Consider the following 24634-nt stretch of genomic DNA (forward strand, 5'->3'; position numbering starts at 1 on the left):
CTTGTCTCCGCCTCCCCTCTGTTCCTTGATTAGCAACTGTTTGAACCTGCCCTTTGGAACTCAGGAAAGGTCATGGAGGCTGCATGAAGCCTATTTCGTACAAACAACAAGTGGGGGACACAGAACGGCTTTTGTGCCCAGGAACCCCACAGGGTCCTGCTCAGTTTCAGTGGTGCATGGTTCACCAAACATACCCCACCCTTTTCCACCTCCTTGCATTTGCACGGAAGGCTCTCTCCACTCGGATTCCCCTTTCTTTCATCTTAACCTATCAACATTTTACTTGTTCTGTAAGACGTAGCTCCAAAGATTCTTCTTGCAGGAAGTCTTTCATGAACCTCCCCAATCCACCCCATTTTCTTATTGCACTTACCACATGCTGCCTTGCATTTGGGCTCTTTGTACACATTGCCTTATTTTTCCGTTTTATTGAGGTATAGTTTATATACCATAAAATCCATCCATTCCAAGTGTACAATTCAGTGATTTTTAGTTGATTTATAAAGTTGTGCAACCATCCCCACAATCCAGTTTAAAAACTTTTTCATCACTCCAGAAAGTTTGCTCATGCCTGTTTGCAGTCAGGCCCCACCCTACCCCCAGCCCCAGGCAACCTGCTTTCATTCTCTATAGGTTTGCCTTTTCTAGATATTTCAAATCCATGGAATAATACAATATATAATCTTTTTCATCTGGCTTCTTTCAATTAGCATGACTTTTTGAGGTTAATTTATGTTGTAGCATGTATTGGCAGTTCCATTTCACTTGCAAATACTATTCCTTGGTATTGTAATGTAGTGGATATTAGATTAACTGGATTGGATTAGTATCATATTTATGGATATACCACATTTTGTTTAATCATTGACCATTGGTGGACATTTGGGTTGTTTCCAGTTTGGGGTTATCATGAATAATGCTATTTGCAGTCTCTCTATAGACATATGTTTTCAATTCTCTAGCGTAGAATTGCGGGTGGAATTGCTGGGTCATGTGGTAAATTTTTATGTTATTGGAGTATAGTGGATTTACAAAGTTGTGTTAGTTTCAGGTGTACAGCAAAGTGATTCACTTATACATACATATATATATTTTTTCAGATTCTTTTCCCTTATAGGTTATTACAAGATAGTGAGTAGTTCCCTGTGCTATACAGTAGGTCCTTGTTGTTTATTTTATATACGGTAGTGTGTATATGTTAATCCCAAACTCCCAATTTATCCCTCCCCCCAACCTTTCCCCTTTGGTAACCATAAGTTTGTTTTCTATACCTGTGGGTGAATTTCTGTTTTGTATGTAAGCTCATTTGTATCATTTTTTTTGTTTTTTTAGATTCCACATATAAGTGATATCATATGATATTTGTCTTTCTCTGAGTTACTTCACTTGGTATGATAAGTGAATCTCTAGGTCCATCCATATTGCTACAAATGGCATTATTTCATTATTTTCTTATGGCTGAGTAATATTCCATTGTGTGTGTGTGTGTGTGTGTGTGTGTATATGTGTATATATATATATATATATATATATATATCATCTTCTTTATCCATTCATCTGTCCATGGACGTTTAGGTTGCTTCCATGTCCTGGCTATTGTAAATAGTGCTGCAATGAACATTGTGGTGCATGTATCTTTTTGAATTATGGTTTTCTCCAGCTATATGCCTAGGAGTGGGATTATAGGATCATATGATAGCTCTAGTTTTAGTTTCTTAAGGAGCCTTGATACTGTTCTCATTAGTGGCTGTATCAATGTACATTCATGTGGTAAATGTATATACAACTTTTTAAGAAACTGCCCAGTTGTTTTTCAAAGTGGCTGTAACCATTTCATCTTTTCATTCCTACCAGCCTCAAATGAGGCTTCCAGTTTCCCTACATCCACATGAATGCTTCGTATTGTCTGTATTTTTTTATTACACCCATTCTAGTGGGCGGGTAGTGGTAACTTGTGATTTTTATTTGCATTTCCCTAAAGACTAATGATGCTGAGTATCTTTTCAAATGCTTATTAGGCATTTATATGTCTTCTTTGGTGGAATGTCTGTTTAAATTACTTGCCTATTTTTAAAATTGGGTTGTTTGTCATTTTATTATTGAGTTGTACCATTGGTAGGATGTGTCGTTCAGATCTCTTTATTCTTACTGATTTTCTGTCTAGTTGTTTTATCAGTTATTGAGAGGGATATTAAGATCTCCAACAATTATAATTGAATTGTTTATTTCTCCTTTCATTTGTCAATTTCTTTTTCATTTATTTTGGGGCTCTGTTATCAGTTTAATGTGGTTGGGTTTACATCTGCCATTTTGTAATTTGTTTTATGTCTCATATCTTTTTGGTGCCTTTGTTCCTTCTTTATTGCCTTCTTCTGTGTTAAATAGATTTGTTCTCATGCTTCATTTTATGTTTTGAATCATTTTCTTAGTGATTGCATCTACAATATATATCACAGTTATAACAGTCTACTTCAGATTAGTACTAACTTAATTCATATTTTTTATAAATTTATTTATTCATCTTTTTATTTTTGGCTACATTGGGTCTTCATTGCTGCACACGGGCTTTCTCTAGTTGTGGCGAGTGGGGGCTACTCTTTGTTGCAGTGTGTGGGCTTCTCATTGTGGTGGCTTCTCTTGTTGTGCAGCACGGCTCTAGGCACGCAGGCTTCAGTAGTTGTGGCACATGGGCTCAGCAGTTGTGGCTCCTGGGCTCTAGAGTGCAGGCTCAGTAGTTGTGGCGCACGGGCCTAGTTGCTCCGCGGCATGTGAGATCTTCCTGGACCAGGGCTCGAACCCGTGTCCTCTGCATTGGCAGGTGGGCTCCTAACCACTGTGCCACCAGGGAAGTCCCCTAACTTAATTCTTGTAAAATATGGAAACTTTGATCTTATAAAGCTCCATTTCTCCCTCCTGCTTTGTGCCATTGCCACATATATATTAGATCTATATATGTTATTAATTGAGCAACACAGTTATTGTTTTATGCAATCCTGTGCCTTTTAAAGAAGTTAAGAGGGAAAATATATTTATACAGCCTTCTGTATTTACTCACATATTTAATTTTCCTGGTACTCTTTATTTCTTAGTGTATATATTTGAGTTACTGTATGGTGCAATTTCCCTTCCACCTGAAGGAATTCCTTTAGTGTCCCTTGCAAGGAAAACCTGCTAGCAATGAATTCTTCCAGTCTTGTTTATCTAGGAATATCTTTATTTTGCCTTCAGTTTCAAATAATAGTTGTGTTGGTTATGGTATTCTTGATTGATAGTTTTTTTCTTTCAGTTCTTTAAATATACCATTCCACTGCTTTCTGACTTACCTTGTTTCCAATGAAAAGTCAGCTCTTAATCTTATTGAAGAGCCCTTGTATGTGATGAGTTTTTTTTTTTCTCCTTGCTGCTTTGAAGGTCGTCTTTTGAGTTTTTGCCTTTCAACATATAAGTGAACAGGTTATAATGTGTCTGGGCACGGATCTCTTTGCTTTTGTTCTACTTGGGCTTTGTGGAGCATCTTAAATCTATAGATTCATGTTTTCTACTACATTTTGGATATTTTAGCCATTATTTCTTAAAATACTTTTTCTTCCCCTTTTCTCTCATCTTTCCTTATGGGACTCCCATTATATGTATATTGGTGTACTTACTGGTGCCCCACAGGTATCTGAGGTTTTGTTCATTTTTCTTCTTGGCTCTTAAAGATACATTAATTTATCTTTCAGTTCACTGATTATTTCTTCGGACATCTCCCATCTGATATTGAGCCTCTCTAGTGAGTTTTTAATATCAGTCATACTTTTCAACTTCAGAATTTCTAATTTTTTTGTTCTTCTTGTTGTTGGTACAATAACTATGTCTTTATTCAGATTCTGTATTCATTGGATTATTGTCATATTATTTAAATTTTAAACATAGGTTTCTCTAGTGTTTTGAACATATTTATATTAGGTGCTTTGAGCCTTTGTCTGTTATGTCCAACATTGGGACCCACTTTGAGACAACTTCTGTTGACTCCTTTTTTTCCCCTGAGAAAGGAAAGACCATGCTTTCCTGTTTGTTTTTTGCACGACTTAATTTTTTGTTGAAAATTGAGCGTATTAGATAATATACTCTAGCAATTCTGGATTCAGTTTTCTGTACACCACCACCCCCACTCCCACCTGAGATTTGCTATCACTGCTGTTTAATTATGTGCCTAGACTGAATCTGTGGAATCTGTCTCTCTCATGGTGTGTGGTCATGGATATCTTGACTCAGTTTTTTGTTTTTAATTCTTGTGTGTGTGTGTGTGTGTGTTTCATGTTTTAAATTCTTGTTTTTATTTTTAAGCCTTTCTTCCTGGGGGTCACCTCTGTGTCTGCATAGTCAATGATTGGTCAGAGTTTGAGTTCAAATGCCTCAAGCACTAAGATTTTATTCAAACTTAAGGCAGCTTTTATGTCTTCCCAGCTTTTACTTTCTTCTGGGCCTTTTGGCATCTCCTTTGCCTATGTACACAGGCTCACAGTCAGGCAGGAATGAGTAGAGAAAGTGGACCCTCTCTGGTCTCTTTTCCACTTGTGTGTGGCCTTACAGTCAACCAGGGATCTGTGGGGAGCTTATCAAGGACCCTGTGGCTGATCTTCCTGTTACATTTCTGTATAGTCGGCCAGTCTGTTGCTTGCCCCAGCCAGCACCATGACCTCCGAGTAGCTGAAGTGGACTCCCCTGTTCATTTGCCATTGGGATTGCTATTCTTACCTACAACACCACGGAGTGTGGGGTTTTTCACATCCACTGCAAATCAAGTGGACTCCCTCCAGCCACGAGGCTGCTGGTTTGCAAGGCCAGCCCACCTGGTAGAGTAACTGGGCCAACCAACATGGGAGGGGCATGGGAGGGAGGGAAAGAACCCAGATCCCCACTGTTCTTACCAGAGGTTCAGAAGTTTTTCTTGAATAAATGCTCCTCAATCTGTTGTATGTTTTAGTCAATTTCCAGAGTCTTGAAATAGTTGTTTTCGACAATTTTGTCTAGTTTTGTCACTGTTCTTTGAGGAGAGAATTTGTCAAGTTACTCACACTGCTATTCTGTCCCCGTTGTCTTTTCCCATCTTTTAGAGAGGAAAAATCATGTGGCAGGAAAAATCGTGTGTATTTAAAGGTATGGACTCTGACACCAGACCACCTGGGCTTTAATTGGCGCTGCCATTTACTACCTGGAAGAACTTGGGCAAATTGCTTAACCTCTGGGCCTCTGCTCTCTGTAAAATGGGGATAATAATAGTACCTACCTAATGGAATTGTTGTGCTAATGAAATGGATTAATATACATAGAGTAAGAGGAGCAGTGCTTGGCACACCGTAAGTGCTATAAAATGTTAGCTTTTGTTGTTATTTCAGGGAGGGCGGGGACTTCTCTAGGACTTTAGGTCCCATATCCTTGGCCTAGTACCTTGCATAGTCAGCCCCTCTGACCCTCAGATCATCTATACTAAGTGATGCTTGATGTGTAGAGGAAATGAGGGCAGTTCTCAGAGTAACCGCAGGTGTGGGGAGGAAAGACTGCATGGGACCCAAGGAACAGATGGCCCTGTGCCTTGATGAGGCCAAATGTTGTTCAGTCTTTGTCTTGGGCTCATGTGTATTTGTCCTCCCAGCCCCCGGAACTGCCTAAAATGTTCAAGTGCTACTCATGTACCATATTGAGTTGGAGACCGTGTCTGCACAGTTGTGTTTCCAAGCAGTTAATTAGCACAGTTCCCACATTTCAGAAGTTTCCTTGCAGCATGCAGCTCCAGGAGTGGACAGAGCAGCTTGGCCATGCTGCTTACTTAGGTACTTGCACAAAGGGAAGGACCACTGGGGAGCTGCAGGAGGGCAGGAGAGCTTACGGTGTGTGTTTACCAACTCAGGTTGCTGTGCACCTGTGCAGAGCCATCGTGCCTGTGGGGAATTGGTATTGTTGCCTCCAATGGACACAAGTGGGGTGAATGGAATACGGGCTGAGTTCAGTCCCCGCTCACCACTTGGTGGGTCACCTTTGAGCAGGACAGCTGTATGTAGTGACCTGGTTTAGCCACCATGAGCCCTACTCAGTGCTCAGGAGCAGGGCCACAGACACGATAAGACAGCCCTTGCTCTCAAGGAGTTTCATCCTTCATGAGGGACGCTAGACAGGCCAAAATAATCATGGCCAGGGAGAAGGTGAAGGGTGTTCTCGGAGGAGGTGTCATTTGAAATGCCTGCTGCTGGGTAAGTAGGGGTTTCTGAGGTGAGTGGAGTGGGATGGATGGTATTTGCCCATTTGAGGGCCAGGGGATGAGAAAGATCCGGGCCAGTGTAGGAGAGTGCAAGGAGGGATTCTTGCAGGAGGCTGACCTAGAGGCAGAATGCGGCCAGATCTTGGTGGGTCTGGCAGTTCAAGCCAAGGAGCTTGGGCTTTTCTAGTTGGCAATGGGCATCACTGGAGAGTTTTATTTAGAGAATTAACTGGGGATGGATTGAATGAGGTGAGACAGGAAAGAGGACAGCGGCCCATGCAAATGCACTTGGGAGAATTCGGGGAAGAAGAGGGAGAAAGGAGAATGTGGGGATCCCCCCCATGAGAATAGTACAGTGACTCCAGAACCATCAGGTGTGACCTTGGAGAATCCTGGCCAAGAGAACAAGAGCCAAGGAGGAGGAGAGGAGCGTGGAGGGCAGCTAAGCCGTGCATGTCATGAGGGAGGGGTCGGCTATGTCAGAAATCAGGGAGACCCCGTGTGAGAAAATAACACATTTAAGATGTAGGAGCTCATGGGGAAGCTTTCTCAGGGGCAGCTTCCACGGCCCTAGGAGAGTCGGGAAGCCCCAATGCTCTGCATTGACTCGAGCGTGGGAAACAGGGCCGTCCACCTGGCAAACATGGACTTTCTTTATGACCTTGATGGAAGGAAAGATGAATTCACGGCAGTGACCAGAAAGGTGATTTTAAGTTGTGGTTTTTAACATGGATGGGCATGGGTCAAGCTAGAGGATAGAATGGAGATGGAGCCAGTGGAGGGGGAAGAGACAGCAAAGAGGGCAACATGGTGGAGGAAGGTCTTCAGGCAACAAAAGGGGATGCATGGGCAGAGGGGGCTGTGCGGAACGGAAGGGGGCAGCTCTGGGTGGAGCTGAAGTGGGTGCCCCGCAGTGCCTTCCCTCCCTTCCCCCGTCTTTCTCCAGTAGGCTCCCACTTCTGAATCCAGCAGGAAGAAGTTCTGTTGTCACATCCACACTTAACGTCAGCTTCTCTATTTCTTTGATCAGTTACAGGTACCCCTTTGGGTACTTAGTTTACATATTGGTACAGCACTGTTAGCTCCTTGAACAAGGTCACATGCATCCAACAAGCAGGAGACTGTTTTCCTCAGGGGGGAGTGAGACCAAGTAGTGCTGAGTACTTTTCTTCTAACGTGGCGGGGGGGACAGAACTGGACTCAGCATCAGGAGGCATTGCTGTCACTTACAGGTGTGTGACCCTGGTCTAATTACCTCACTGCTCTGGGCTCCTGGGTCCTCCCAGTAAAATATGGGGAAGGGGCTAGATCATCCTCAACATCCACTTTGGCAGTAACGTCTGTTGTTCCTGCGATCCATGACTGTGTGTCTTAGGTGAAGTTCAAGGGTGTTTTGTGCCTGAGATGCACTGAAATAACAGTGGAAGGATCTACAGTTGGATTTGAGCAGTGAGCTGGTGTGAGCAGGTCCGAGAAGATGAACTCTTAAGGTGTGTGGCTGTTCCCTTCATTGCTCTGACACCAAAACTGGACTTTCTTAGTCTTCTGGAAGCTGTTTAATGCACGTGAGCGGGCACTGTTTTGTTCTGACCCCTGTCTATCTTACACCTGGATGCACAAGCTTTGTCAACCATATTATTTTCTTCTCAGCTTATCTGGGTGATTCATTTCTAAGAGAGGATATAATTAGGTCGAAGTAGATTATCTTGGTACTTAGGACTTAACCCTACCTGTCTGGTGCTTTGCTCTTGAGGAATTATATATAATGGCTTTGTACACTGTCCTGGTAGAAGCAGTTTATATGTAGCATACTCCTGTGGAATTACAAGTAAAATCGGGAGACCAGGAAGAAAAAGAAATGAAATGCTCAAGTGCAGCCCTGGCATCCCACACCATTATTGCTCTAGCATTGGCTGCAGGCTTGAGTCAGAGATTCCTGGGAAGCAAAGCAAAAAGGGAAATACAGCTATAATCATACTGTTTAATAGCCTTTGGTTGGGGGTAGCTGCTGGCGGGGTTGGGAGTGGGGATGACGATAAAATTAGTTCCTAGGAAAAGCAGAGCTTTTTCTAGTACTTAATTAAAAACATTGCCCATACCAGCCTTAACCCAGTGTTTCTGAAAGTATTTATATTTTTCTCAAGGGAAGCACAGGATTTGAAAAATGAAGGCTCCGTAGTCAGGAGAGTTTCAGGAAATATCTATCGATATTTGGATGGATGATTAACAATGAATATTATCATTTGGAAATCTCTCATAAGTCTTGTACAGAAACCTGTTTATCTTTGTTCAACCCAGAATTTTCAAAATTACCTATGACTTCATAATGCTTTTCCTGCCTGCATAGCTTTTAACACTAAGTTTTTTTTTTTGAACAGCAAGTTTGCTGCTAGAGCCCATTAGCCTTTACCACCTGGGTCAGGGGAACCTCACCGAGGCAGGAAGCATATTGCTTGGTCACTCAGGTATGGGGTCTGTGGGACTGGGCTTCAGTCCTTGCCCCTCTGCTCACCAGCTGCGTGGCTATCATCGGGCTAGTCATCTCCAGCCTCAGGTTTCTCATCTGTAAAACTGGATAATAATAATATGACCTACCTCTGGAATCATCGTGTAGAATAAATATGTCAATCGATGTAAAACCCTCAGGACCATCCCTGGATAAGTAACTAATACGTGTTCTTTTGCCTGTAAGGAATATTGTCCCCATTCCGGAGGGTACCCTGCCCTGATGCCACGTCGCTCCCACGTGACTGGGTACTAACTCTAGGGCTTCTTTGGGTACTGACTGTACTTCTCTTTATTGTGGCAGAGAGCAGCTCTATTGGCCCTTTGTGATAATTGCCTATTTTCATAGTTGTATTCTCTATTATATTATGAGCTGGTTAAGGACACCTGCAGCCCCGGAATTAGAACTTGACATGGCTACTCAATCTGGGGTTTTCAGTCTTTCTGACAGTGTAAGCCCGGCCCCTAGGGCATACAGAGAGTCTGATTCAGTGAAAACAGCTCTGCCTGGTGTGTGTGTGTGTGTGTGTGTGTGTGTGTGTGTGTGTGTGTGTGTGTGTACATTGTTAGCGTGTTAGATGGAAATCTCTTAAGACTCTGGTCCTCTGTACATTTTTGTTGAATGCCGAGGAAATCATTTAACTCCTATTGTTCTTGAAGTTTCTCTAATAAAAGAGACCTGGCACCACGTAAATTGTGAATTGAAAGAATGGTCTCAATTCCTGTGAAAGGTACTAAACACAGACTATTAATAATAGGACTGATGCAAAAATTTCTAGTAGTGCCTTTACAGCTCAGTCACTGAGTGGAAGAAAATTCTATTATCTGTACCCAGCAGGGACGGAGAATCCTTGTTTTTCTATGATGGACCACTGAGCTATGGAGAAAAATCAATGACAAGATTCATAAGCAGGAAGAAAATTTAGAGATTTTTTTTAAAGAAGAGGATCATAAAACTTTACGCATTCTCTTAGAATTAAATGAACATAAGATTTCACTAAATATAAGGAATAATAATTTTAAAAAGATGCCTCTGTTGTACTTTAGGGCTATTTAGGGAAGAGAGTAGAAGAGAGAAACTAAGAAACAGGGTACAGAGGGGAAAATGGTCTGAGAAAGGTGCAAATAATTCACAAGGGTGCAGGAAATGACCGAGAAGAAGTCTCAGAGATGCAGACGAATGAGGCCTTTCTAAGGAAAGAGTGTCCAAGACTGACTCTCAGAGAGCAGGGTGACCAGAGGGAACGATGGTCTCTTGTTAAAGACCCAGGTGCAGAGAGAGCTGGCAGGCTCTCGGGATACTTCTGTGAGGAAGGGTAAGGCCATGTTGCATATTCGCAACCCCAGGCATAACTGCAGTCACAGTGACAAACATCGGACAGCACGTTTCCTCCTCATTTGTGGCAAGCTTTGAGGGCAGAATCATCACCTCCGCATTACAGATCAGAAAAGGGAGCTGTAGGCGTGTTAAATGCGTGGTTCGTGTGTGGCTCTCAAAATCCCTCATGTTTTCCGTCTGCCCCTCTTCTCACCCCTTTACACACACCAATGCCTTTGGCATGGGCTGAAGGCCAGAGTCATATCTAAATCAGAGGTTCTCCATATAATTCTTGCTCTGCTTTTTAAGAAAAAATCGTCAATTTACACCCATTTATTATGTCATAAAACAGGCTAAATCATTCCATCAGAAGTAAAGCGACATTGACTGTTTGTCTTCCTTGGCCAACCTGCGAGGCGGGTGGGCAGTCTGTTGGCCCCCAGGGCAATTACAGGACTCATTGTTGTGTTGTTCTCTTTTACCTGGCTCTGCAAACCTCAGATCCTGGAATTCACAAATGAACGCCTCTTGCATGCCGTTTCCCCTGTGCCCTAAATGACTGGCTCCAAGGAGCTGCTGTTCGAGTGAAAAACAAAACCACACAATGTGTGCCTCCCTCACCTGAAGCAATTGCTGCTGCTGCTGCTTCATCCTCGGGAGATGCTCTCTGGGCTTCTGTGGTTGGACCCCTTCCCGCCTTTGCTGCAAGACCACGTCCTGGCACATCAGGCAAGCAATTGAAATGGGCTTGCAACTTCCTTTCATGGGATTAAAAAACAAACTTGCATTGAAGTTGTGCCCGGAATGGCTTTTCCATGGCAGCAACAGGAGTGCTTTGCAAACTTGTTATAAATGGCCAGCATTGTTATTGCCAGACTCAGGAATAAGGCAATTTCCCGAACTGGATTGACGGAGAAGCGAGCAGGAGTTTGGCAATCTGTGGCCTGCGGCCAAATCCAGCCATGGCTTATTTTTTTTTATTTTTATTTTTTAAAGATTTTTTTTTTTGATGTGGACCATTTCTAAAGTCTTTATTGAATTTTGTTACAATATTGTTTCTGTTTTGGTTTTTTGGCCACGAGACAGGTGGGATCTTAGCTCCTCGACCAGGGATCGAACCTGACCAGGGATCGAACCCACACCCCCTGCATTGGAAGGTGGAGTCTTAACCACTGGACCACCAGGGAAGTCCCATGGCTTATTTTTAAAGTTTTCTTGGAACACAGCTGTGGCCATCATTTACATACTGCTTACCGATGCTGCTTTTGTGTTAGGATGACATAGTTGGAGTTGCTGCAGAGACCAAGTGGCCCAGAAGCCGAAAATATTTACTGTCTGGCTCTTCACGGAAAAAGTGTGCTGATGCCTGTTCAGGAGCCCCAATAAGGGGACCTCTGGGCCTTTCTTTAACTACAGTTTAATGTGAGGTCGACATCCACACTGTTTCTGCATCTGCTCCCAACAGCGCTGGGCACCGCTGCTGGGCGAGTTGTTTGAAAGTACAGCTTCCTCCATGTTCCCCGGGCGGCAGCCTGCTGGGCTGTGGTGTCTCGTGCCTCTCCGAGCAGAGGGGCTTTTAGATGCAGGTTCTCTGCACTCCCGGGCTCTCCCCAGCCTCGCAGCTCCCTCAGCCCTCACACGGGCTCCGGATTGAGGCACGGCAGGCTCCCCAGGGTCTTTTTCAGCTCCAGCTTCCTTGACCCAGGCCTCCCATCAGCCGTGGCTCTGCTGCTCTTTACATCTGAGGCATCACACACAGGCACCCTTCTCTGTGGTTTTGCCAGCACGCCCCTATGGAAGCCTCGTTTCTCACCAGCTCTGCTGAAATAGTTGCCTGGGCAGTTTCTCCTCCCTCCACATGCGCCACACCTGCCAGGATAGTGTTACTGAAGGATGGCTCCCCAAGGACCTCCAAATCAACCCTCAACCTAGTCTTTAAGGCCGTTTTACCTCCTCATGGCGCTCTGAGGCCAAAAAGGTCTTCCTCCCTTTTCCCAGGGATGGTCTGAATTTTCCCTTTGCCATTCCTCCCACCTCCCACTGGTTAGAATGGCCATCATCAAAAAATCCACAAACAATAAATGCTGGAGAGGGTGTGGAGAAAAGGGATCCCTCCTGCACTGTTGGTGGGAATGTAAATTGATACAGCCACTGTGGAGAACAGTACGGAGGTTCCTTAAAAAACTAAAAACAGAACTACCATATTACCCAGCAATCCCACTCCTGGCAATATATCCAGAGAAAAACATTGTCTGAAAGCATACACGCACCCCAGTGTTCACTGCAGCACTGTTTACAATAGCCAAGACATGGAAGCAACCTAAATGTCCATCAACAGAGGAATGGATAAAGAAGATGTGGTACATACACTCAATGGAATATCACTCAGCCATAAAAAAGAATGAAATAATGCCATTTGCAGCAACATGGATGGCTCTAGAGATTGTCATACTGAGTGAAGTCGGACAGAGAAAGAAATATCGTATGATATCACTTATATGTGGAACCTAAAAGGAAATGATACAAATAAACTTATTTACTAAACAGAAACAGACTCACAGACTTAGAGAACTGACTTATGGTTACCTGGAAGAGTGGGGAGGGGAAGGGTGGAGGGAAGGGATAGTTAGGGAGTTTGGGATTGACATGTACACACTGCTGTATTTAAAGGGGATAACCAACAAGGACCTACTGTATAGCACAGGGAACTCTGCTCAATGTTATGTGGCAGCCTAGATGGGAGGGCAGTTTTGGGGGAGAATGGATACGTGTTTGTGTATGGCTGAATCACTTTGCTGTGCACCTGAAACTGTCACAACATTGTTAATCGGCTATATTCCAATATAAAATGTTTTAAAAAAAAGTATTGTGGTCCCACCCCCACTGCCCATCTATTAAGATCTGGTTCATCCCTGGTGCGTCCCAGATCGATTTTCCTCCGCCTGCAGCCAAAGGTGTGTTCTCATTCCCGAGCCCTCTGCCACTTTACTGCATGACCCTGCATAGTAGGCTGTGCTGTTAGGACCCTTTCTTTCTGCTGTTCCCAGGTTGTGAACCCCCACAGGGCAGGGATTCTCTCTCAGCCGTAGTTATATTCCTTGCACCTCCCGCCAAGCGGGCTCTGTGTGGCATCGAATTGGAAGTCGCACAGAGCATGCACGCCAGGGATGAGGGCGGCTCTTTTATGTGTACCTACTGTGCGCCAGCTGCTGAATCATGACCTCGTGATGCATGTATTGTTATCCTCACCACACAGGTGCAGAAACAGCTCAGAAAGATTGGCATGGCCAAGCGCTCTCAAAGCCAGATTTGAACTTGAGGCTCCGGTGCTCCAGCGCTACGCGGATAGGACCAGGGTGCAATGTTGTAACTACCCCTGCACACTCAGCCCCTGTGCCCGGGCTATACCAGGAGTCTCTGCACACACACACACCTCTGCCTGCCTGTGTATTAGAATCACCTGGGAGCTTGGAAAATACTCAAGCCCGGGCCCAGCTCTCACACATGATATCACAGTCCTGGTGGTGGTGGGCTGGGCATGCGGGGGGCAGTGCTGGTGTGTTTTTCCAGGTGATTCTAGTCCAGTTCCCACCCCCCTGAGCCAGAATAAGAAAATAGACTGTGGGAGGGCTCATGAGGGCAATTCTGAGCTTCAGCTGCTGCTCCAAGAGGTTGGCTGCTTCTTCCGTGAGTCCCTGATAACTGGCCCTTTCAGAGGTGAGGAAAGTCCCATCTGTCCCTGGCCGTGGTCTCTGGGTGCCTCCTGTCTCACAGCATTTCTGCCAGGATGTCCACAGGTCTCCCTTTTGGGCTGGGCCCCCACCTCGGCAAGTGACCAGAGTGTGCACCTCAGACTCCCTCAGAGATGAGCCTCCCCCAGATGCCACCCAGCTTTCCCATAGGAGGAGAAGAGACTGGAGGTGAATTGGAAATGAGGGAGTGCTTTTAATTGGCATCTAATTAAGAAAAAAAAGCTCTTTAATCTTGAGGGGAGACAGGTTTATCGAGGATGGAGAGCCCAGTGGTGCGGTGGTTCTCAAAGTCTGGTCCTCAGATCAGCAGCACCCACGTGCATCCACATGACGTGTGGGAGCTTATGAGAAGCGTAGATTCCTAGACACATCCCAGAGGCACTGAATCAGAGACTCTGAGGTTGGGGGTCCAGCAGTCCGATACCCTCCAGGTGATTTTGCTGCCAGTGAAGGTTGAGAACCATAGCTCTGGATTGGTGGTTGAGCGTGTGTGTACACACCTGAAACGTCAGTGGTGTTCACCCCTCCCCAACTCCGGGCACCAGAGACCGCTGGGGGTTTTTATAAAACCTTGGACTCCTGGGCCTCATCTCAGGGTTTGGGAATATATATATATATATATATATATATTTTTTTTTTGCAGTACGCGGGCCACTCACTGTTGTGGCCTCTCCCATTGTGGAGCACAGGCTCCGGATGCGCAGGCTCAGCGGCCATGGCTCACGGGCCCAGCCGCTCCACGGCATGTGGGATCTTCCCGGACCAGGGCACGAACCTGCGTCCCCTGCATCAGCAGGTGGACTCTCAACCACTGCGCCACCAGGGAAGCCCGAATCTATTTTCAGCAAGTGCTCCAGGAGATTCTGAAATGCAGGCGGGTTTTTTTGTTTTGTTTTGTTTTTGAATTGTGGTAGCAGAAACCTGATAAATATTGCATTCTTTTAATAATAACTTTGTATCTACTTGGTTCAAGGTGAGGACAGTTCCTCTTTTCTTTTCCTCCTGGAGTTGTGGCTCCTTCGTGTCTAATTATCAAGACATTTCCATCAGTCCTGTTACCCGTTAAGTACAGACAGCCGTCGCCCTTAGCGGGCATCTTCCTCATTGCTGGATTGTTCATTACCACTTAAAAGCCACAAGTGGGTTTATGGCCTCATGCCTATTTAATTAGTCCAGCTTCTCCAAATTGGGTTTTAAGTGAGTGAAGACATTAGCCTCTGACCTAATTGATCCACAAAGCATCTTTTCAGAATGTTTGTGTAGCTTAACTCTGGATCCAGAGAGGTGTCCCGGAGGCTTTCAGCAGGCCACGGGGTCAAGGAGGTAAGGACCGTACTACTCCTGTGACCCTTGTGGGTCGCTCTGCAAAGAGCAGGTTTGATTCAGGACAAGAATGGCTGGCATAGGCCCCTGCCCTTTCTAGAAGAGTGGACTCTTTTTGTTTTGCCCACAACTGCCTCTCTCCTCACCATCCTTATGTCATCATAAATGTCCACACCTGTGTGATATTTTATGACAGGGCACACCTGCTGGAACGGAGAGGTTGTCATGTTTCAGATCTGCCTAGTACGGATGTCATGAAGCCTTGTGACAGAAATGAAATATGCCTTCTGCTCCATTTCTGCCCACCCTTCCTCCCACCGCCGTTGCCCTTTTACTCCCGAGGTGGAGGTCACCAGGCTGCAGACCTGCCAGCCTGCTCGAGGTGACTCTGGTGAACCCAGGGGACCCTGCCCACATGCGTCCACTTCTGCATCTGGCTTCTTTTAGGCACCTCTCAAGTCCCGTCATCAAGGCCTGCGTGAACCCCCCAGGCCCCCCGCCACCTCTCAGGCAGTCAGGCTGTCTGCCTTTGTTCTTCCACATGGCATTACCTGTTATATGCCTCTGTTAGAGCATTTATTCCATCGAGCTTGTTTGTGTTACGAAGGAAAGAAGGGACTAAATGAAACCTTTGTTTTCACTTGCCCAGACCTTTCAGAAGGATCTCTGGGAGCGTTTGAAAGCCATTTTAATGAGACCAGGACTCGCTAAACTTCTTTTCTCGACAATGGCCAATACTTGGTGCTTGAAAAATAATTAACTAGGGCTGCATGAGTTGTGAGCTGGCCTTGACTTGGTTAGAAGCACAATGGAAACAGGAATCAGAATCAGAATGCCGGCGATCGAGGGCAACACAGACGTCCCATCCTTGGTCATGAACAGGGACCTGCACCAGTGTTGAGTAGTGCCCTGCAGAGCTCACCCCCAGGCCCAGTGCTGACGGAAAGGCTGCAGTCGTTTGTGTTGTTGTGTTAGTGCTGTGCTAACCCACATAGAATCACCTGGGCGGGCTTTAACAACATCCCAGCACCCAGGTTGCCCTGGCTTAGAAACTCACGGAGGGACCAGGCATCTGAAATTTTTAATGCTTTTCCAAGTGCATCCAATCTGAAGGTAGCATTGAAAACCCCTGGGTTAAAGGAGTCTGTTTAAATGTGTGGGGTTGAAATGAGGCTACAGGAATTACTGGACTAGTGTCTTTTTCTCTAATAAAGGTAAATAGAATAGAGGCATGCTAATCAGCACAGGTGTGTGTGTGTGTATGTGGACATTGCAGAGAGGGTGTGGACGCAGGGATGCTGACACCAGTGCCCATATTTATACATTTGGAGGAAGGCTAGATCCACTGACGCTTCTTCCTTACCTTCCTTAGCAGCACATGCCCAGTCACTCAGCAGAGGCAGCCAGATCTCCCCAAAGATATAACGCTGCCTCTGTGACGCTTCTCAGATTTTCCTGTTCATTTCCATTGCCACGGTACTGACCTTTTCTTCTCCCTTTTCTCAATAATAGTCCAGCCTTTTTCTCCGCTGGCATTCGCTCCTGCATTCTTCCACTCCATCCATTCTCCACACTCTGACCATACCTGAGTCACTCTCATGTTTTTAGAGCCTTTGCTGTTCCCCATCATGATGGCCCCAGGCTTTCTGACCCCAGAGCTTCGGTTCTTCACCCCTCGGCTTCCCCACCTCTCTCGATGCTCTCTGGCCATGTAGGGAAAGGCTGCTCTGTGCTAACAGACTTTTCATACGTTACGTCTAATCTTCGCATCCATCCTGCCGGGTAGGCATTATTATTCCTATTTCACGGAAATTAGGGCTTGAAGAGGTTAAGTTAACTTGACCAAAGTCACAGAGCTAATTAAGGAAATAATAGGTGTGCGGTTCAAACCAGTTGCTCCTCCCTCCAGGCTCTGCATTCTCTCCACCACACTGCAGGGGACTGTCTGATTCCTTTAGGGTGGCCTCTGTAGCTTCTTATAGTCTGTTGCCAACCTGTCTTTTCACTACGTGCGTTCCATTCCATTATGAAATCATGCCACCCAACGTTTGCTCGCCCTGTTCCTTTTGCCTGGAGTGTTCTTCCCTGCCCAACTAGGACTCCTACGACAGGGACTCCTGTCTTGCTGATAATACCCTGCGTGGAACCTGCAAACAGCAGGACAGGGAGGCCATTTGCATTTTGTCTCCACCTCAAGGAGCCTTAAAATGATGCATCTCCTCTTGACCCTTCTACTGTGATTTTGCATCATGAATGTAACATGTAACCAACATACATGTCTACCTTTCTGCTAGGTGGCATCTTTGAGGCCAGGTGTCATCCCTTTCTCCTATTTCTGTCTTTTGTGTCCAGGGCATTGTGAAGCCAACAGCAGATGTTCAGTAGATATTTGTTAAACAGGTGAAGGGCAGACAAGGAGGCAAAGGTGGGGAAAGTCATCAAACTATACCACCTGAGGGAGCTCGGTGGGGCTAGGGTGCACAGAACAGTCAGGGATTCAGGGATGTCTTTACCTCTAGGGAAATGTCCACTGTTTGGAAATTTCCAGAAGGAAGCCAAGAGTTAATGATTATCCTAATGATCTAATCTAGCTTGTCCATTTTGCTCCCCTCCCAGGTTTTTGTTTCCTTGTGTTTTTATTTTATTCAATATGCTTTGCTAATAACCTCCTGGTAAAAAGCCCGTGGACCCTATGTCCTCCAGCATGGACTTCATAAATAAGATGTAGTTGGGAGAGAGCCTGTGAAAGCTGTGGACTTCAGGACTTTCACAGGACTCGTGAGCCTTCAATGGTGGCAGCTGTGGGGATGCAGAGGTTGTTCTTATGCGGTGAGGCAGAATCTTTCAGAATGGAAACAGATGCCAAGGGAAACTTCTTCCCCGATGGAAGTTAATTCTTTAACCATTAAATTGGGGTCATCATACTAAGTAAACGGTTTTTGGACTCTTAAGGTTTAAATCACTTGGCACAGCTGGTAAAAACAAAACAAAACAAAACAAAAAACGGCGAGGCGGGAGGATCCGGGATGGGCAGGTGCGCTGCGTGACGGGAAGGGGGCCTCCTGGGTGGTTTCCATCAGCACTGGCGTTGAGATTGCATTTTGCACCCCACAGGTGAGCGTCCTTACCACCCTGGAGCGGAGGTTCAACCTCCAGAGCGCCGACGTGGGCGTGATCGCCAGCAGCTTCGAGATCGGGAACCTGGCGCTCATCCTCTTCGTGAGCTACTTCGGGGCGCGCGGGCACAGGCCACGCCTCATCGGCTGCGGAGGCATCGTCATGGCCCTGGGCGCGTTGCTGTCGGCGCTGCCTGAGTTCCTGACCCACCAGTACAAGTACGAGGCGGGCGAGATCCGCTGGGGTGCCGAGGGCCGCGATGTCTGCGCCGCCAACGGCTCTGGCGGGGACCAGGGGCCCGACCCGGACCTCATCTGCCGCAGCCGGACCGCTACCAACATGATGTACTTGCTGCTTATTGGGGCCCAGGTGCTCCTGGGCATCGGTGCTACCCCCGTGCAGCCCCTGGGCGTCTCCTACATCGACGACCACGTGCGGAGGAAGGACTCCTCGCTCTACATAGGTAAGGAGTTGCCCCACAGCCAGGGGTGCTGTTCCCTTTTGGTTGATTCTGTGTCAGTAAACAGGGCATGTTAACAGAAGAAGAAAACGTGGGCCCCTGCAGTTTTAATTTTCCCGGAGCACTGGTTCTCAGACTTGGCTACACATCTCGGGTGTTTTGGAAAATGCTGATGTCTGAGTTGCACCTCCAGAAATTACGGGGTAGTTGGTCTGGGGTGCATCCTGGGCACATAGTTTTTAAAAAGCTCCCCAGGTGATTCCAATGTGCAGCAGAATTTGACCTCTGCTGTGCTAGAGCCTCAGTAAACCTTGAGTGGGAAGCCGTGGTCAGGGGAAGTTTTATGTTTATTTATTTGCCTTTTTGTGTGTGTTTGGACTTTGGGCTATTCGGCATTAGCCACGAGGAATACTTGGGGATCTACACATCGGAAACCCTGTTTTTAATCATCAAAATGATCTCCTGGTCCTTGTCCTATTGAAGCTCAAAGAGAAAGGGGATTGCATGCCCAGCATTTGGTATTATTCAACGTTGGTAACGTTCCGTAATTTTTTTTTTTTTCCTGTCACGGGGTATGCACTGGAACTGCATATTTGGGAAGAAATAAGGTACATGTGAACTTTGAAAAAATGTTTTGTGCTGTAATGATTTCTGCTGCTATTTTGTACTGGGAGGATGGAAGCCATTTGCAGGTGTTGGGTTAAGAAACATGCAAGTGGTGAATTATACTTACAGCAAACGTGGCTCCTTAGTCACTGCTTTTAGGCACTGCTGCGTGGTCATTTGTCGGGTGAGGGCTGGCCTGCCGAGCATCTCCATTTCTTGTTTACCGAGTTTAATTTTGCAGTTGGATTGTATGACATGACCCCAGTCACTGGGTGCTAAGCTCTGAAAAAATCATATCCACCCACGGAAGCTTTGTGCTTCCCAAAAGCTGTGTGCCTTGGAGTATAAAGTTAATTATAATACGAAGTTTAGGTTAAAATAGAATTTGATAAGAATTTTTCAAAAAGCTTCCTATCTAACAAGTTTCCACCATACGCTGCCCAAGCTTTCTGAGACAGGAGGGTTCAGAGCAGCTACACACCTGAATGCTAATTTTCCTCTGTGACTTTCTGTCCCAACTGTGGCGTAGATGACTTTGTTGAATAAATATGTCGTATGTCTCAGCCCTCTGTGAACAGGCTCTAGGAAAGAAAGGTGGAGAATATGTATCTCCCCATCCAAGGGATGAAGCACCTGTGGACCTGCCTAGGGAACACAAAGTAGAAGAGAAGATTGCTCAGGCCGAAGATGGCTAGTCGCTTCTCCCTGTGGTTAGGGGTTTCCATAATTGTGTGTGAAGGTGGGCACAGTGGGGAGAGGGGTCTAAGGAAATCATTTACATTTTGATGCTTTTAAGGCTTCAGTGAAAGCCCCTCCTCGTGAGTCTGTTGCAGACCAGGAGGCGGGCCACAGCACGTAGCCAAAACAGTCTCTGCAGGTCCATCTGGGCCATTGGTCTCTGACCTGACTGATATCACTCTAGGACCCTAGGATAGATGTTTTTTGGTAGCAGTAACAGCAAGTAGATAAATCAGGGCACATGGAAGGAAATGGGGAGTGAAAAGCTGAGTTCTTGTCTCTGATGAGGAAATCAAGTAGAAAAGTGTCTCCGCAGAATGCCTCCTGCAGTCACACCAGTGGTAAATCACCTCTGCTTGGGGGCCCCTGCCTGGAGCATCAGGCTCAGAGCCCTCTTCCAGAAGTCCACCCTGATGAGTTAGGCTGTGGTATTTCCTGGCACTGGATGGGGGCTGGGCTGTCGGTTCAAAGCTTTAGGATGTGGACTCATTTGGGTTTTGTGGGAGGTGGAGGCTTGGGCCACAGGGCTGACCATACCAGGCACAGGCCCTTCTCTCTTTCTGAGACCTTGTTTCTGGGATTTACGGTGAGTCTTTGGTAGGAGGCAAGTCTCAACCAAATTTCTAATTGGGCATCCTTTTCCTCTATGATAGTTCAACATTCACAGAGTTGGGAGTGTCTTTTTGTGTGGTGTGTGGGCATCTTGGTGGCATCTGGCCAAATTCCAAAACATGACAGTACAGGACTGTGGAGACGGCCTTCCTGAGTGCTTCTGAACTTGTTTCCTGGGTCTGTGTTCACGGGGAGCAACAGAGAGCAAGCTTTCTGCACAGATCGGCCTCGGTAGGTGGCCTTTTATTCCATGCATGGTTTGAATTCTCCAGGAATGATTTTAAAAGACCATGCACATGCAGAGCATAACTGGTTCAGTCATTGATTGTACAGGTCATAAAAAGTGTTTGTGATCACGAGACTATTTTAGCATTTATCTCCTCTAATAGGGAGCTAGTTTCTGAAGCCACTTAATTTGTCTTCGGGAAGTATTTGGGGGAGCCTGCTGAATGGGGCTGGTATGACTTATGACCTCTTAACTCCCTGCAAGAGAAAGACAGTCTGAAGGGACTGGTGCTGGGACTGTGGGTGTTGATGGTATCCGTTGGGGTGGAGTAGCATGTGCGCCCCTTGGTTCCAGCTCTTGCAGAGCTGGTAAGAGAGAGAGGCCCATAGCTAGCCATCTGATCATATGCCTGACATGTGAGTGTAAACTGGAGATCGAAAGGTTTCTAAATCTTGCACGTGTGAAGCACAGGTTGTTCACAGCTGCTCCTTTCCTGTGGGTGTAAGCAGGGAAGGGGATGATAACCATGCAGCGCCCTGGCCACAGGCCACTGGTGACAAGCCCTGCCCCTGGGTCACCAGCTGGGTGCCTTCGGCACAACTATGGCCATGTCCTAGACCCCCTACAGCTAGAGGGAAAGGGAAGCATTCCATATTAAATCAAGCTGGTATTTTCCACCCAAGTGACTCTTTGCTTCAGCCTCTTGTGGCTGAGTCACTGCCAAACTCCTGGATTCCTTGATGGTCATTCACAAGGGGCTTCTCCTGCTGGCACTGTTCTCTGGCCATTCCTGCCCAGCCTGGGGAGGGAGCCAGGGGAGCTCATTACCAGGGGACAAAACTCACACGGCTCTGCTGGCAGGCTTTTCAGGACCACACAATGTGGAGCCAAGCCTCACAGCGTGGCTGGCCGGTGACCCGTGGGTGGCACGTGGCATGCCTTCTTCCCAGAGAGACTGATGGAGCAGAGTGGCAGTGGGAACCGTTTGATATGGTGGCGTGAGTGGGGTCCACCAATCGACCCTCTGGGAATTACTCGTGCTGTTAACCCATGTTGTGACCTTCCATGAGCTCAGTTTTCTTAGCTGCCCTGTTTCTCCGAGTTCAAAGCACAGCCCGTTGTATTGTAGGCAAGAGTAAGTAGGCTAATGTAATGGACTCGCTGGGTCCTTTCATTAGATTGCTGTGGCAATTGGTTGGTGCCTTGTTTTGTCTTTTTTTTTTCCTTTGGGGAGAAAAAAGCTCCAAATGAGAGTGGTAAGGATTTTTTTTTAAAAATAACTTTATTTCTAGTTAAAAAGTATTACATGTTCACTGTTGACAACTTTGGAAGTATAGAAAAAGGATCATTGAAGAATAATTACCCTTAGCTTTATGCTTATATAAAATCCGTTTTTCTGCATCGGTATGCTTTTCTACACACACAAAAAATGTGTTTATAATAAATAATGTTTTGCTACTGTATTCCTCTCTTAATATTTCATGAACATTTCCCCATGTCACTAAATATTCTTTCGGTAATATTCTTTCTGCATACGAATATTCCCTTGTGGATCTATACTGTAATATTTAATGCCCTCTATCATTGGACATGGGTTTGTTTTTCCTATTTTACTGTTATAAACGAAGCAGACAGGTGATCTGTGCTTCTGAAAGGTTAAGTAACTTGTCTAAGATAATGAATGGGGCTGAGCCCTGGGTATGAGAGTGATGTTTTTTCCAGGTACATCTGGGATCTGTGACAAGGCTGGGGTGGGTGGGGCTGGGTGCAAAGGGCTGGTGGATACTCCAGGGGGTCAGGTGCAAGTAGGGGCATTCTGCAAGACAGCCTGAATTCTTTGGGAAATAGATATCAGAGGAGTCAGGAAGGTGAGAAGAGAGCCGTGTGTCTCAAATCCAAGGGGAGAGGTGCGATGGGAATGGAGAACGGGTGTGAAGGCAGAATAGAGAGTTGGGAGGAGAAAGAAGGGGGGGGCCTGGCTAACAATTCACATCAGGGTTCTGGAAGGAGGTTGTGCCCCTGTTTCATGGTGCTTTAAGTAGAGATCAGCACAGATCAGAGCTGGTGGATTCCGTGTTCTGCTCACCTCTCACCAGAACTGAGGACAACATACCCTCACTTCGCTGTTCCTATCATGTGGAATCATGATAGCCATTAGGAAATTGCCCTTATGTTGCGTTGGAAATCTGTCTTCTTACAACTTTCCACACACTGTCTCTGGTTCTGCCCTCTGGGTCCACTTTGAGAAACTGTGATCCCTCTTCCACATTTGGTAACTCCACAGCTGGTGGAGCACCAGCCTCTCATGGGCAGGGAAGGTCACCTAAAATTTGACTCTTATGTGCTGGGACCTCCGTTCCTTACTTGATGCAGTTTCCTGCCACACAGCCACCGTTTCCCTCTTTACGAGGGATGCTAAGGCTGGAGGGCTTGTTACTAGGGGACAGAAACAGGTGAATGGGGCATGCAGGATTTGGGTACTGTATTGCTTTGCTAGGGCTACCATAGTATAACACCACAGACTGAGTGACTTAAACAATGGAAATTTATTTTCTCACAGTTATGGAGGCTGGAAAGCCAAGATCAAGGTATCAGAGTTGGCTTCCTCTGAGGCCTCTTTCCTTGGCTTGCAGATAGTGCCTTCTCCTCCTGTGTCTTCACACAGGCTTCCTTCTGTGTGCACGTATCGCTGGTGTCTCTCTGTGTGTCCTAATTTCCTCCTCTTACAACGACACCAGTCAGATTGGATTAGGGTCCACCCATATGATCTTATTTAACCTCAACTACCTCTTTACGGCTCTATTTTCAAATAAGTCACATGCTGAGGTACTGGGAGTTAGGGCTTATATATATGACTTGGGGGGGCGGGGGACATGATTCAGCCCATAACAGGTACCAAGAGGACCAGTACCAAACAAGCTGAGACTCCTGCCTCTTTTGTCCTAACTTTTCAATAAGGAACTTCATTGTCATGTTTGTTTTTTTTCCAAGTACTCAAGGAATTATTTGAGGATGTAGTTTTTAAAAATGTTTTATTTTGGCACAATTGTAGAAACACAAGTTGTTGCAAAATACAGGGAAGTTCCCTGTACCCCTCATCCATTTTTCCCCAATGGTGACATCTTGCATCACTGTAGTACAGGATCAAAACCGGGCAGTGGGGCTTCCCTGGTGGCACAGTGGTTAAGAATCCACCTGCCAATGCAGGGGACACGGGTTCAAGCCCTGGTCCAGGAAGATCCCACATGCTGTGGAGCAACTAAGCCCATGCACCACAGCTACTGAGCCTGTGCTCTAGAGCCCACGAGCCACAACTACTGAAGCCCGCGTGCCTACAGCCCACGCTCTGCAATGAGAAGCCACCATAATGAGAAGTCCGTGCACCACAACAAAGAGTAGCCCCCGCTAGCCCTAACTAGAGAAAGCCTGCGTGAAGCAACAAAGACCCAATGCAGCCAAAAATAAATTAATTAAAACCAAAAAACAAACAACAAAAAAACAGGCAATGGACATGGGTACAATTCATGGGGTTTATTCAGATTTTATCCATTTTATGTGCACTCATTTGTGTGTTTCTGTGTGTGTATAGTTCTGTGCAGTTTTATTACATGTGGATGATGATGTTTTAAAAATGCAGAATGGGATCAAGGTGAAAGCAGATTGTGTTGAGTCATGTGAGTGTCTGGCAGACAGATATGCATGTGATACCAACACACACGTGCATACACACACACAC

The 24634-nt window shown here is 46.0% G+C and overlaps 1 protein-coding gene across 3 annotated transcripts in view; it reads left to right on the top strand.

Annotated features, from left to right (window-relative positions):
* Nucleotides 1-24634, top strand: part of SLCO3A1 (solute carrier organic anion transporter family member 3A1) — a 319167-nt gene that overhangs the window by 47263 nt on the left and 247270 nt on the right. For all 3 annotated transcript variants that reach the window (XM_049707017.1, XM_004271674.2, XM_033431485.2), the window contains exon 2: nucleotides 18254-18719. In XM_049707017.1, coding sequence (XP_049562974.1) covers nucleotides 18254-18719 — 466 coding nt within the window. The remainder of the gene's footprint in view (nucleotides 1-18253; nucleotides 18720-24634) is intronic.

The sequence above is a fragment of the Orcinus orca genome, chromosome 2 (genome assembly GCF_937001465.1).
Source record: "Orcinus orca chromosome 2, mOrcOrc1.1, whole genome shotgun sequence".
Classification (NCBI taxonomy): domain Eukaryota; kingdom Metazoa; phylum Chordata; class Mammalia; order Artiodactyla; family Delphinidae; genus Orcinus; species Orcinus orca.